This window comes from Lygodium microphyllum, chromosome 10, assembly GCF_053477565.2.
Source record: "Lygodium microphyllum isolate KBCC chromosome 10, Lygodium_microphyllum_v1.1.10, whole genome shotgun sequence".
Lineage (NCBI taxonomy): Eukaryota > Viridiplantae > Streptophyta > Polypodiopsida > Schizaeales > Lygodiaceae > Lygodium > Lygodium microphyllum.
In genome coordinates this window covers 101,497,368-101,509,757 of record NC_141144.1, presented here as the reverse complement: position 1 = coordinate 101,509,757, position 12,390 = coordinate 101,497,368, and the positions used below count along the sequence as shown (strand labels likewise).

The 12,390-nt window shown below is 39.6% G+C and overlaps 1 protein-coding gene and 1 long non-coding RNA gene across 2 annotated transcripts in view; both read left to right on the top strand.

Moving 5' to 3' along the window:
• The first annotated feature begins 327 nt into the window (after positions 1-327).
• EMB1187 (Protein kinase superfamily protein) overlaps positions 328-12,390 on the top strand; it is a 30,370-nt gene continuing 18,307 nt past the window's right edge. Inside the window, exons 1-9 of the mRNA XM_087686674.1 lie at positions 328-737; positions 1,397-1,488; positions 2,163-2,269; positions 4,697-4,802; positions 5,684-5,806; positions 5,888-5,979; positions 11,770-11,854; positions 11,996-12,101; positions 12,204-12,270. Of these exons, the coding sequence (XP_087542800.1) occupies positions 448-737; positions 1,397-1,488; positions 2,163-2,269; positions 4,697-4,802; positions 5,684-5,806; positions 5,888-5,979; positions 11,770-11,854; positions 11,996-12,101; positions 12,204-12,270 (1,068 nt within the window). The 5' untranslated portion in view covers positions 328-447. The remainder of the gene's footprint in view (positions 738-1,396; positions 1,489-2,162; positions 2,270-4,696; positions 4,803-5,683; positions 5,807-5,887; positions 5,980-11,769; positions 11,855-11,995; positions 12,102-12,203; positions 12,271-12,390) is intronic.
• Positions 5,993-7,793, top strand: LOC148030357 (uncharacterized). Its single transcript, XR_015692183.1, has 3 exons — positions 5,993-7,422; positions 7,559-7,641; positions 7,721-7,793. It is a non-coding gene; the product is annotated as an uncharacterized LOC148030357 (long non-coding RNA).

Below are 12,390 nucleotides of genomic sequence, written 5' to 3'. Positions count from 1 at the left end.
CCAAATAGTTGGAACTTGGAGTCATGCAAATTCTTAGGATTTTGGACTTTGTAAAACCTTGGAGAGGTGCATCATTAAGGTTATAACTTGTGTGTCACGCTCATGTCGCTCTTTTGTGGACCCTTCGTTTATATTTATAACTAGTTTTAAAGGCTGATGCGGCTTCTGCAAACTGGAAGGTCTGTAACACGTGGCTTCTGCAAACTGGAAGGTCTGTAACACGTGGCATGTGGTGTGTGAAAAGTCCCAACGCATAACTAGATGCCAATTTCCAAAGGCTTTTTAAGCTACGAAGCCTTTGTAATAATCTACACTTTGTAATATTTAATGATATTTCAAAGGGAGAACGGGTCCAACAGTGCAGACTCCAGAGGGAGATCCGCCGAATCAGCTTCCGGCTCTTAGGCTGACAGGCGGTCTTTAGGGGGCGGTGTTTTGTCAAAACATATGATCGCGTGCAGGAGGAAGCTTCTTCCTCCTTCTCCGCTCCTCCATTTCCACTCCATTCGATCACCAGGAAGGCAGGCTTCCCATCACCCTCGTCCATCTCGTGCCTTTTTCACCAGAGCACACCCGCGAAGGCGTCCTCCTCTGGCCATTTCTGCCTTCCCCGGAGGAGATACCATGGGACTCAGCGTCAGAGCTGCCATAGCAGGTAGTGACGACCATAATATTCCCACCTCTGACACCTTCATCGATCCTTCCCTGCCTTCTCCTGACCTCGAGTCTCAAGTCAGGTAAGCAGATGAAGCTTTTCCTCGTACTTGTGACAAAATTTACGCATCTTTGATTGCAACAGTCAACATTCTGGATTTGCACATTCGTGAGCTCAAAACCGGGAGTCTCTGTGCATTTTACTAGGTTTGTTAATTCTGTTTGGATCTTTCACTTGGCCTGCTTGCCAACAAGCAGCCGGTTGCCATAGCGAGCACAGCCCGCAAGGGTTGGCCTTTTGGTGACAGTTGTGGCCTTCCTGCGAATTATTATTGGGAAGGATGCAGCATTGCATGGAAATTATGTAGATGAAATGCTCATTCCGATTGTACAAGGTTCTGTTTTTACTCCAATCAGACATTGTCTAGGATGTGGGATATCGACCAGAGAACTGCGCTTTTGTATTCTTGTATTTTTGGGATATTTTTGTGCGATGGTTTTGTTGGAGTTTTTCTAGTCTCCTTTGTTAGTGTGAAGTTGTATGGTGCATTCAGTAATCAGAACATTGTGTGACTTCTAAGCCAAACTTAGTTTGGCTGGAGACAACTTTACAGCTCACATTTTTATCAATGCAAAGCATGCAATGGATCTCCATGTTGAGGAGCATGGATGTTCTTCTGGATGTGCATAAATAAAAAAAATGCTTGAATGTATCTCTTAATTTGTACACTTGTTGGTACAGAGGAGTTTGTAGAGAGGCAATGGAGGGGTGGGCAAGCCTTAAGGACAACCAGATGGATGTGTCCCATGTGACTGGTGGCATCACAAACTTATGTAAGTAACTGTTTTGGACTTATAAAATCAGTGAGGTTCCCCTACCTCCCCCTCTCTCTTTTGTGTGTGTGTATTGGGGCGGGGAGCAGTCTTACCTTACCATATATTACTAGAAAACCGAGTAGATGACAGCTCTGTAGACAACACAACTCATTGCTTGAGGACATAGAAATTCAGTGTTATGTTCCTGGATGATATTCCTTTGGATGATAGTCATTTGGAATCCATGACATTGAACTTATTTTTTGCTTATGTGAAAGATCCTCTTGTGACTATCCTAGCTAACACTTAATCTCTGGAGTTTCTCCAGAACTTATTAGACTTTCCTAGTCATAACTGCAGCCTCAGGCATCCATACAATTCAGGTCAATTCATTATTTTTGCCGCTATAGTTTTTGTATCATCTGCAGGCTGCTGCTGTAGGGAAGGGGTTATAAAACTGCTTTTTCTGTACAAAAACAGCGCAAGGGTCATCTGTGCATTCAATTGGCTTTTACACCTTATAAAACCTTGTTGCTACAAAGCATAAATTACCCTTCCATTTCCCTCTTGAAATTTAACACTTTGAATGCCTTGACTGTGTTATGAGTGTTTAAAAGCAAAGGCTGCATGAAATAATTCTTCTTTTGAAGTTGTATTTATAAGCAGTACATTTAGAGAATTTGTGTTGGCAGTGTTAAAGGTTTCTGTCAAAGTCGCGGGTTTGGAATGTGAGTCAGTAACAGTCAGAATTTTTGGGCGCAATACGGATGCTGTCATTGACAGAAAACGGGAACTTAAGGTTGGTCTGCTGTAAACCATATTAGATTGCAATTTATTCTATGTGGGTAGGTTGCTCTTCGAGCACCAAAGGTCAAGATTTGCTACATCATTCTAGATGCACATTGAACATTGGAAATAGAAGCAATTACTTTTGAGCAACAAAGGTTTGCATGTATTAGTTGAAGGAATTAACATCTCGCTCTCTATATGTGTACAATGTGTGTACATGTGGATCATATAGATGTGTGGCTGTACATGTGCATTATATACATGTGGTTGTATATGACCGCATGTGTGCATTGCATAGATATGTTCATGGATGCACATATGAATGCGCCTGCATAGAATTATACTCATGCAAAATTATATATGTAATGTATGCATATGTATATTAACACACACGCATACATCTTTATGAAAACTAAATTTTATTTTGGAGAAGTAAAAATTTATGTTTATAATGTCTTCATGTAATAATGCATACATGCACACACATCACACTCAATTAATACCCACATTGGTAGAGAGCATGAAGAGAGATAAAAACAAGAAAGAAGGTTTATGACATGGTTGAAATGCTAGATGTTAGTTGATCACTTTTCACAGAGTGCCTTATAGGTTAATAGTGGCTTATAAGAAAGATATTTATAGGCAAATGATTGGTAGGAAGTTAATGGCAATAGAGACATAGAAGATGAGTGGATAATGAAAAGAGAATGAATGCAAAAAAATGGCAAAGGTGAACAAGGCTCCTAGGTTGTGAACCATAGGTGCAAAAATTACGAAGTGCAAATTGAAGTATACGCAAAGTGTAGCAGCCTACAAAATAGGCAAAAAAAGAGAAACTTGCCAAACTTGGACGACCATGAATGGACAAACCTAAATGCAGTTGCTACTTTGCAAAACTAGATGACCAAACTTTAGTGTGATCATGTTGTTACTGTAGTGTATATCACGTGTGCATTTTGGCTTGTTATCAACTTGTATATGGGTTTGTGAGTGGCCACTTTATGGATGGCTTGGTGGCATTTTAGTGGCTGTCCTTGCGTTCTCTATGTAAAGAAACGCCCTAACACTTGTGCGACAAAGCACAAATCGATAATAAAACATAGTTAGGGTAACTCAAATATGAAATGAATAAATCTGAATAAAATGTGATGCCCAATGCAGCAAACATTCTATGCAATGAATGAAAACTTGCCCTTGAACGCTCATATCTCAAGGACCAGGGCAGAGAGGATGAGTTGGAGAGTGTGTCGTACCTTTCTTGACGGATCTCAAAATGCAACAAGCAGCCTCCAAAGGTGTTTGGCAACAATAGACATAGTTCAAATGTGAGGTTAGTGACAAATAGGCTGAATTAAGGCAGAGTTAGCAAATACAACACAGCTACAGCAACTGCAATATGTGGAAACAAAATTGGGCTGAATGGAGGGCAGCTTGTCTATTTATAGAAATTTTGGGGTCTCCCAAATTAGGATTTGCATGTGGGACATAGAAGCTTTGTAGGACCGTGTTTCTTTTAATAAAGTTCGGTAAACTTTATTAATTAAGCATGTTTTGGATTTGTTGAAAAAAGTTAATGTAATTTTAGCTCAATGTCCCCTCTCAGGGCCAAAACTAGTATGAGGAGGGACTATAAACAAGCCGAAGTCTTTTTCTTTTCTTTTATCCTAAGGTGTTCCACCCTAAAGTAGTAGAGCATTGGGCAAAGGGTGCGCGTCTACTACCTAGTGACCTACCAAGACTACAAAGGTGATAGTAATCTTACCAAGGGAGCCCAAGTGTTCACCCAAATAGGCCAGAGCATTGGACAAAGGGTGCATGTCGGTTGGACTGTTTTTTTTTTTTTGGAGGGCTTTTGTTTTGTTTTTCAAGATGTAGCATTGAGTGAGTGTTTTCAAGCAGTTTTCAGCCGATTGAGTATTTGTGCCCCAAAGGGAGAAGGATAAGAGACGGTCATCCCCAATATTTCACAAAAAAAACAAGCTAGTCCTACCACTATAGGGTGTTGATGACAAGGAAGAGTGGAAAGTGGGGAGCATGTGATAGAGGCAAAGTGGAAGCAAGCTAGGCAAGCAAAGCAAGTAAGGGAGACTGTCCTTGGAGACTGTGAATCCCTTGTTTCCTTTTGTGCTTGGACATGCTTTATTGTGCCTCAAACGTTTGTACCTGCTTATGGAGATATATAAGCCCAATGTTCTAGTAACTGAAGCCATGTGATTGTTTTAAGGCAGTCCTATTCCAGCTAGGTTACCATTCAGTCTGTGTTTTGGATTCACATTTCTGAGTTTATGGAAGCCTTATTAATACTTTCAAAGCTACTGTCAATTTGCTTCTAATGGAGGTGTCTAAAACTGTGCTCAGCTGATGGGGATGGCATTGCTGAAGTTTGAATTTATATGTACTTTAATGGATCCAGGAGCAACTTACACCATTTGTATAGGCGATACGGTTTTTGTCTGATGCAGGCTTTGGTGCAAAACTTCTTGGAGTCTTTCAGAATGGCATGCTGCAATCATTTATTGAAGGAAAGACTTTGTCTACTGATGGTAATATGTTATACAATGCAATGCATTTCATACTTTACTGTGATAAAGCTGGCTTTATTTTCCTAGTATTGGATGTAAACTAATGTACTATTAAAAGAACTAATGAGTTGAAGGGATTTTATATTATTATGTTCGGTAATCTTGGTAGATATCAGGGGTATTTTACTGGCTAGTTATTAAGTCTGTAACAACTTACATTTTAGAAAGTCCAACAAGCAGTAAGGTACTTGTTCACTTTAACTCATCAAGAATTTGTGGAATGTTAAATCACAACTACACTTCTAAGTATGTAAAGTATCTACCCATATGTTTCTATGCTATTAAGTACTTAATGTATCTACCTACATGTTTTTCTAGTAATGAGTTGAAGGGATTTTATATTGTTATGTTCGGTAATCATGGTAGATATCAGGGGTATTTTGCTGGCTAGTTATTAAGCAGTAAAGTACTTGTTCACTCAAGCACATCAAGAATTTGTGGAATGTTAAATCACAACTACACTTCTATGCTTTTAAGTACGTAAAGTATCTAAGTACGTAAAGTATCTACCCATATGTTTCTATGCTATTAAGTACTTAATGTATCTACCTACATGTTTTTCTAGTAATGAGTTGAAGGGATTTTATATTGTTATGTTCGGTAATCTTGGTAGATATCAGGGGTATTTTGCTGGCTAGTTATTAAGTCTGTAACAACTTACATTTTAGAAAATTCCAACAAGCAGTAAGGTACTTGTTCACTTTAACTCATCAAGAATTTGTGGAATGTTAAATCACAACTACACCTCTATGCTTTTAAGTACGTAAATTATCTACCCATACGTTACTATGCTTTTAAGTACTTAATGTATCTACCTACATGTTTTTTTTTTCTTATGTTAGATATGAAAAGCTACAAGATGGCAGCATTGATTGCCAAAGAAGTTCGAAGACTGCATGAGGTAGAAATTCCTGGCTCGAAAGATGCTCAGCTGTGGACAGATCTTTCAAGGATCCTTGATAAAGGTAAAATAATACTGCTCTTATAACCAAAGCGTGGACTGTTTTTTCAGGTTATCTCACCTGACAGTTCACATCTTCATGCAGCATCTGGTCTAACCTTTGAGGACACAGCCAAACAGGAAAGATATGGTACCATATCTTTCAAGCATCTGAGAGAAGAAATACAAGCTTTACAGGTAGGAGGTGAAACAATTGCTTCCTTAATGTCAATTTGGCAGCCAGATCAGTAAGTTGAGATTGCAATGGCTTGTACACATTTTCAAGATTTATTTCAGATTAGTCTGGACAAATTTGAAGATGGAAAATGTGTTGTTCTAATACAGTATTTGATATATTCCTTTCAAAGGATGCCATGCCCCAGTAGATGATGTGGAAGGAATAAGACAGAAAAAGTGGAGGAACCCCCTCTACCCTTTAGTATTTTGGTTTTTAAATCTTACCACATTGGAGATTGAGATAGGAGAGGGCAGAGAGGAATTTGTTATTGCAATGAAGGTCACCTTGATAATTGATTACAATGCTATTTGCCTTGGCAAGAGGCACATCTTTTGTAGTCTAGTTAACTGCCCTTTTGGTAAGTGCTCTGTGGGCCTCTCCAATGAGCCATTGACTACCAGCTGCAAATGCTTTGCTAGATCTAGTGTCTTATATTGTGCAATGCTTGCATCATCCACCAATTGGAATCATCTTGTGTGCCTAGTCACAATGAAGTGCTTGACAATGACCCTTGTGGTGGTTGAGCCATCTTAGCCAAATAATTTCTTACTTGGTCACTTGCACCTGGTCACACATCTACTTCTTGAGGCCTATCTAAGCCGTGTCTCACTATCCCAAGCAGTGGATCACATGCCATGGTCTCCCATATGGTCGTCCTCTTGGCTGCGAGACTGGCTGCCCATCCTCTCGGCTGTCCTCTTGGCTGCTGATCCTCTTGGCTAGTCATATCCTGTGCCAAGGTATGTCATTTTCATGTGACATATTATGGTTTGCATGCAATTATGTTCGCTCAAAAAATAAACACTAATATCTTTAAGATGTGACTCTTCCCCACTAGAATTGTGGTTGCGCTAATCCCATTGCCTCCAAGTAGATGCAAAGTAGGGGCGGGGAACTTTTACTGAACTATGACTCATTCAGCCACACATGTTGTTTATAGAGAAACCCTTGAATTTCAGAAGGTATTGCAGCTCTTCCCTTTTGATACCCACTTTGGACTTGTGCAATTGAGTCTACTCTAGAACCAGTTTCTATGACTCTTTATGCCCAAAATTGCTGTGCACCAATTCATGTGGGTACGTGAGTGTGTAGCAACACTGCCCAGCTTGCAGGGGCAATGTTCTTGCTAAGATTCTCAATAAACTTGGGAATTTTCTTAAGAAATCTGTTGGTTGATTTCTTGATAAAGCTGTCTGGTGCCTCCTAGAAGACTGTTGCTGCTTCCATCTGGAGACTTGCTGAACCTTCAGGAAAGTCAAAGAGTGCTAAACTGGACCAGGTATCCATCTGTGTTCTTGATATTCTTGTGGAAGGACTATGGACAGGCAGGACTAAATCAAAACATGAGTTTTCAGGTTGATTGTAGAAGAGTGGCTGGGAAAGACTGTTGGTGCTGACCTCAGGTAAATGCAGCAAGACAGGTCTGATATATGGAGAGAGGAACTGAATAGAACTGTCAGGCTGGTGTCTTGGGGCAGTGATGCAGCAGGGCAGCTATTATTCAAGCTTGGACTGGGACTGATCTGATGTAAAGTGCAGGGTAGAAGATATTGCTGCCATGGCACCCAAGCTGGGGACTGCAAAAAGACAACCTTTCTAAGACTCAACTCCTTCAAATGCAGGTACAACTGCAATGTGGTAGTTGCTGTCCTGACTGTCTTGACAGTTCCCCTACTCGGACTGATCTGATGTAAAGTGCAGTGTAGAAGGTATTGCTGCCATGGCACCCCGGTTGGGGACTGCAAAAAGACAGCCTTTCTAGGACTCAACTCCTTGAAATGCAGGTACAACTGCAATGTGCTAGTTGATCTCCTGACTGCCTCAACAGTGCCCCTACTCTTGGCCTTACTGATTTACTGTTTTAACTTTTAAGTTAGTTGTGTTTGCAAAGTTTACACTTTGCCGCCCTATAATTTTCTGAAGGCTGTTCCAACAGCTGATACTCATGGTCTGCCTTGTTCTTTGTCATTGAGTAGATGGGGAAAGGGTTCTTGGCTCCTTTTTTGCCTTCAATATCAACATGATGGTGAGAGGGGGTGCTTTCTTTAGTCTACATTTAGGGATTGGTTTTTCTTCTATTGTCTTCAACATCGATATCCTTTTCATCTATACACATGCATTATATATTGTAAAAGGTTGTTTGGGCGAGTGATAATTCCCATATGATTGGCATTGCTCAAGTGGTACCTTGATGCACTAGCATTCATTCCCATCTTGCATTCTCGTATGCATTAGCACTATGCTTATATGATTTGGGCGATTGGAAGGGTGAAACTTTATTGGGTGGCCTTTTAGGCTAAAACCTTTTCATGAGAGAACCCTTTTAGGCGAAAATCCTTGCATACTTGTATGCTTGATCCGAGAAAAAAAGTCGAATGTTTTGGGATGTGACAATTTACACTTTGTTCTCTCGGCAATATATTCGTTGCTAATTTTGGAGCTGATTGCACTAAAATTGGGGTAAAAGTACCACAAACAAAGCAAAATTTGCCATAGACAGCTACAAACTTGAGACCATTTTGAAGTTTGTCAATTTTGTAACGCCTGTGCACTTGTGTAGAAAGGTTTAGGATGTAATTTTGCAATGCTTAGTCCTTAAGTAGTGGAATGTTGAAGCTTAAAAGTTACCTTGTACTTATTCTTGGAGTGAAAAATTATAGGACCATGTATGGTTTAGCTGGGGGCAATGAACCATACTTATTCCATAATTCTATATCTGTAGACGTATGCCATATGGAAATCTATGGAAAAAACTATGTTGTGTAAAATGCTTTCCCTTTTACCTTGTTGAGTAGGGTCTATCTTGGACAAGCTGGTAGTCATTATGCAACATTCCTTCCTTCCCTTACTTTATCTTCATTGACATTCTTGGGGGATGGTCTATCACTACAATTTCCTTTATAAGAGTGAAATTAGCTTGTAGATTTGATCTATGGGGTAGTGAACATAGACTTATAGCACACACACTAATCAATTCAGCAAAGACATTAAATGGCACAAAGAACTTGAGGGCTAAAGCGCTCTTGCACAATAGACAACACCAGATTGGGCTTCAAGGTGAGTGCCCTCTACGGTATTTTAGTAATATTAAAGAAGTGCCTTTAGATGAACCACTTGAGGCTCGCTTGTGTGATCAACATGGCTGTCACAGATCAGCATGCTCTTTGCTAATGGTTCTTCGTGTTCTTGGCTTTGTTAGAAGTCATGTTTGTCATGCCTTGTCATCTCTTGCATGTGAGCCTTAGTTTGAGTCAAATGAGAACTTTAGGAGCTTTGACCTGTTTGTCACTTGTTTTGATGGAGGAGGTAGTTCATTTTAGAGGAGTCGGTTTATTGCCTTTCAATGCATTTTTGGCATTTTTATTACCACATTAAATGCTGGTTGGCCACATTTTTGGCCCCAGATTGCAGTTGGCCAGATTTGGGGTTAGTTGGCTATATATAGCTTGCCCCTCCCATAGTTGGCGTTCTTCTTCCTCCTCCCTTGGCAGGTGTACACTCCTACTCCGTCATCTTCCTTCGTCTTTAGTGCTACCGTCATCATAAGCCTGATTTGGTGCCCTCACTAACATTGTGGGCTGTGTGGCAAGATTGATCAGTCTTCTTTCTGTATTCAGCATTCTTTCCTTGTTTAGTGCAGATTTCTTTCTTCTTTTCTTGCAGTCTCTTTGTGTTCCTTTGTCTTAGTGTTTGTATTCCTTTTTCCGTTGCGCACTCTCACACTTTAATGGACTAGATTTGCTCCAATTGCTATATGTCCTTACTTGCTCTCACAAACCTTGACTAATGAGCATTACACACTCAAATCACTATGTCTTCAAACATACAGAGCTGCAATCACTCCCATGTTGACCAACATGACATTGAAAAATGTATCCATGGTCTCTCACCATTGCCACACTGCAATCAATGGGGAATTCACACAAAACTTAGACCCACAATGGTTCAATTTGTCGAATGAAGCCTTTGCCCTGATTGTCCAACAATTTTAGAACTTTCCCTAACCACCAATGCACCCTTCAATTCACTATCAAATTGAAGTAATTCAGACCTGTCAAGCCTACTGTCCATAAACCTTAATCTTTGGCATGCATTTGCCCCGAGATTGGATGCTGAATTTAACATTTTCAGTGGCTGGAAAATCAGGCCTGCATGGCGAAATGCATTTGCCTTAATGTCTGCCCCAAATCTTTAATGACTTGGTGACCCAATACAAGGGACAAATTGGTGGTTTTAATTATTTTTCCTATGTGTGCCTTTTGGACTGCTAGGGGCTTATCCACTTGCACATGATAGTAATCCTAACACGCATGACGTGCTAGACTTTGGCTTTGAAAAGTGTTAAGCTCCTTGTAATCCAAGTTAAAGCAAGACTGGGGTGCATATATAATAATCATTCCTCATGGTGATAAGATGGTCAACACTTTCATCTTCTCAAGCTTCCTTATAGCTCTCATGGCTTCTTGCCAATTCTCTCACTATTTCCTCTATCGTCTCTTAGTATTCTCTTTCCTCTTTCTCTATTCACAATTTATTTTCTCTCTCTTCTCCATGTTCTCTCCTTATAAGTGGTATTAAAGTACAAGCCGTTCAAAGGATGTGACAGCTATGAGAAGCATGAAGAGTTGAATGAGCATGGATGTAGAAGATTTGTGGTTGATCATATAATTTGTTGATTGTGACAAGATTTTGAGCCATCTTGAAGAAGTAAATTTCACTCTATCAAGAGAAAATTCAGTTTTTTGAGTTGAGGAAGTATTAGTTATTGGACACATGTGTGGACCATATGGGAGAAAGACCTCACTAGTAAAGATTAATGCCATAAGCAGGATGTGGGAGACATGTTGGAATGTATCCACAATGAGTAAATTTTTGGGTGCATGTGTCTTTTACTTGATATGGATTCCACATTTTGCTCATGTGGCTGAAAGTTTATATTAGCTCTTGAGAAAAGGACAAAAGCTTTGGTGGGGTAAACAACATACGAAGGCAGTTCAAAAGTTAAAGAGCTTATTGATTTCATCCCCAACACTAAAGAGAGTAAATTATGAGAATGGAAAGCCTATTATTCTCAGTGTGGATACAAGCCCGATTGGGCACTTGAGATTAAAGATGATGAAGAATTAACTCTTTTTACAAGCTAATCCTACCATTGTACTGATCTTTGAGGTGGATGTTGAAGAAATTCTATCTAAATATAATGTGCTTACAGCAATACCATTGTAGGAAGCAACTTTACTATTGTAAGCAGAGAGGTTACCACTACAGGCAGCAGGTTCATCGTTGTAGGCAAATAGAGACTTGATATAGGAAAATAGTGTCCTGATATAGCAAAACACTAAACTAGATGGAGAAAGCAGTGATTGTCCTAATGGAAGTAAAGAAACTAATGTGGAGACTCTTAGAGAGTAGGAAAACATAAGCTTTCACTTATAATCCAGTTAAGCATGCAAAACCATTAAGAAGATACAATTCTTTATCTAAGTTGTCTTTAAAGGTAGTGCAGAGGCTTCCTCTCGTACAACTCACATTCTACATGCGAATCTGCAAGCTTTCTTGAAAATATCAAGCTTGAAAGTATCTTTCCTTTGGCACCCCCTCTAGAACAGCTGAATAGATGATGATGTATTTCCATTGTGATTATATTTTCCTTTGTAGGTAGTTGGATGTCGTACTCTAACTGTGTTTTCAGAGGCACATTTTTCTTATAATGACCTGTCTCAACATACATACTGAATCTTCGTCAACAGGAGACCAGTGATTTGCTGAAGGCACCCATTGTGTTCGCTCATAACGACTTACTGTCAGGAAACCTAATGTACAATGATACCGAGGGTGAGAGTGTTGATCTGATAGTCCACTTTTAGTTTCATCTGATTTTGCATGCCTGCTGGAAGGTCTAATCAGCCTGTAACTTATATAGGTTGGCATGGAAACTTGTAAATCACTTTTAATTTCCTTGTTCGTGTTTTACAGAGAAGCTTTACTTGATTGACTTTGAGTATGGATCATACAATTATCGTGGGTATGACATTGGCAATCACTTTGCAGAGTATGCTGGCTTTGAGTGTGATTACAACTTGTAAGTATATAATCTTACAAATTTGGAACAATCTGTAAGTTTATGAGTCGAACAGCTTTGCACTTGCTTTTACAAGCCTTTATAAAAGCATCTTATTTACAGATATCCCGACAAAGAAGCTCAATACCACTTTTTCAGGCATTACTTGAATCCTGAAAGGCCCGAGGAGGTAATGGTCTTCTTACTTATTTTTTGTTTTCACTACTGAGTGTTTTGATTTAAATATTCTCAAGTCTTAACATCTGTATACAGTGGGCCTTTGGCCTTGTTGTGGATGATAAAACTACAA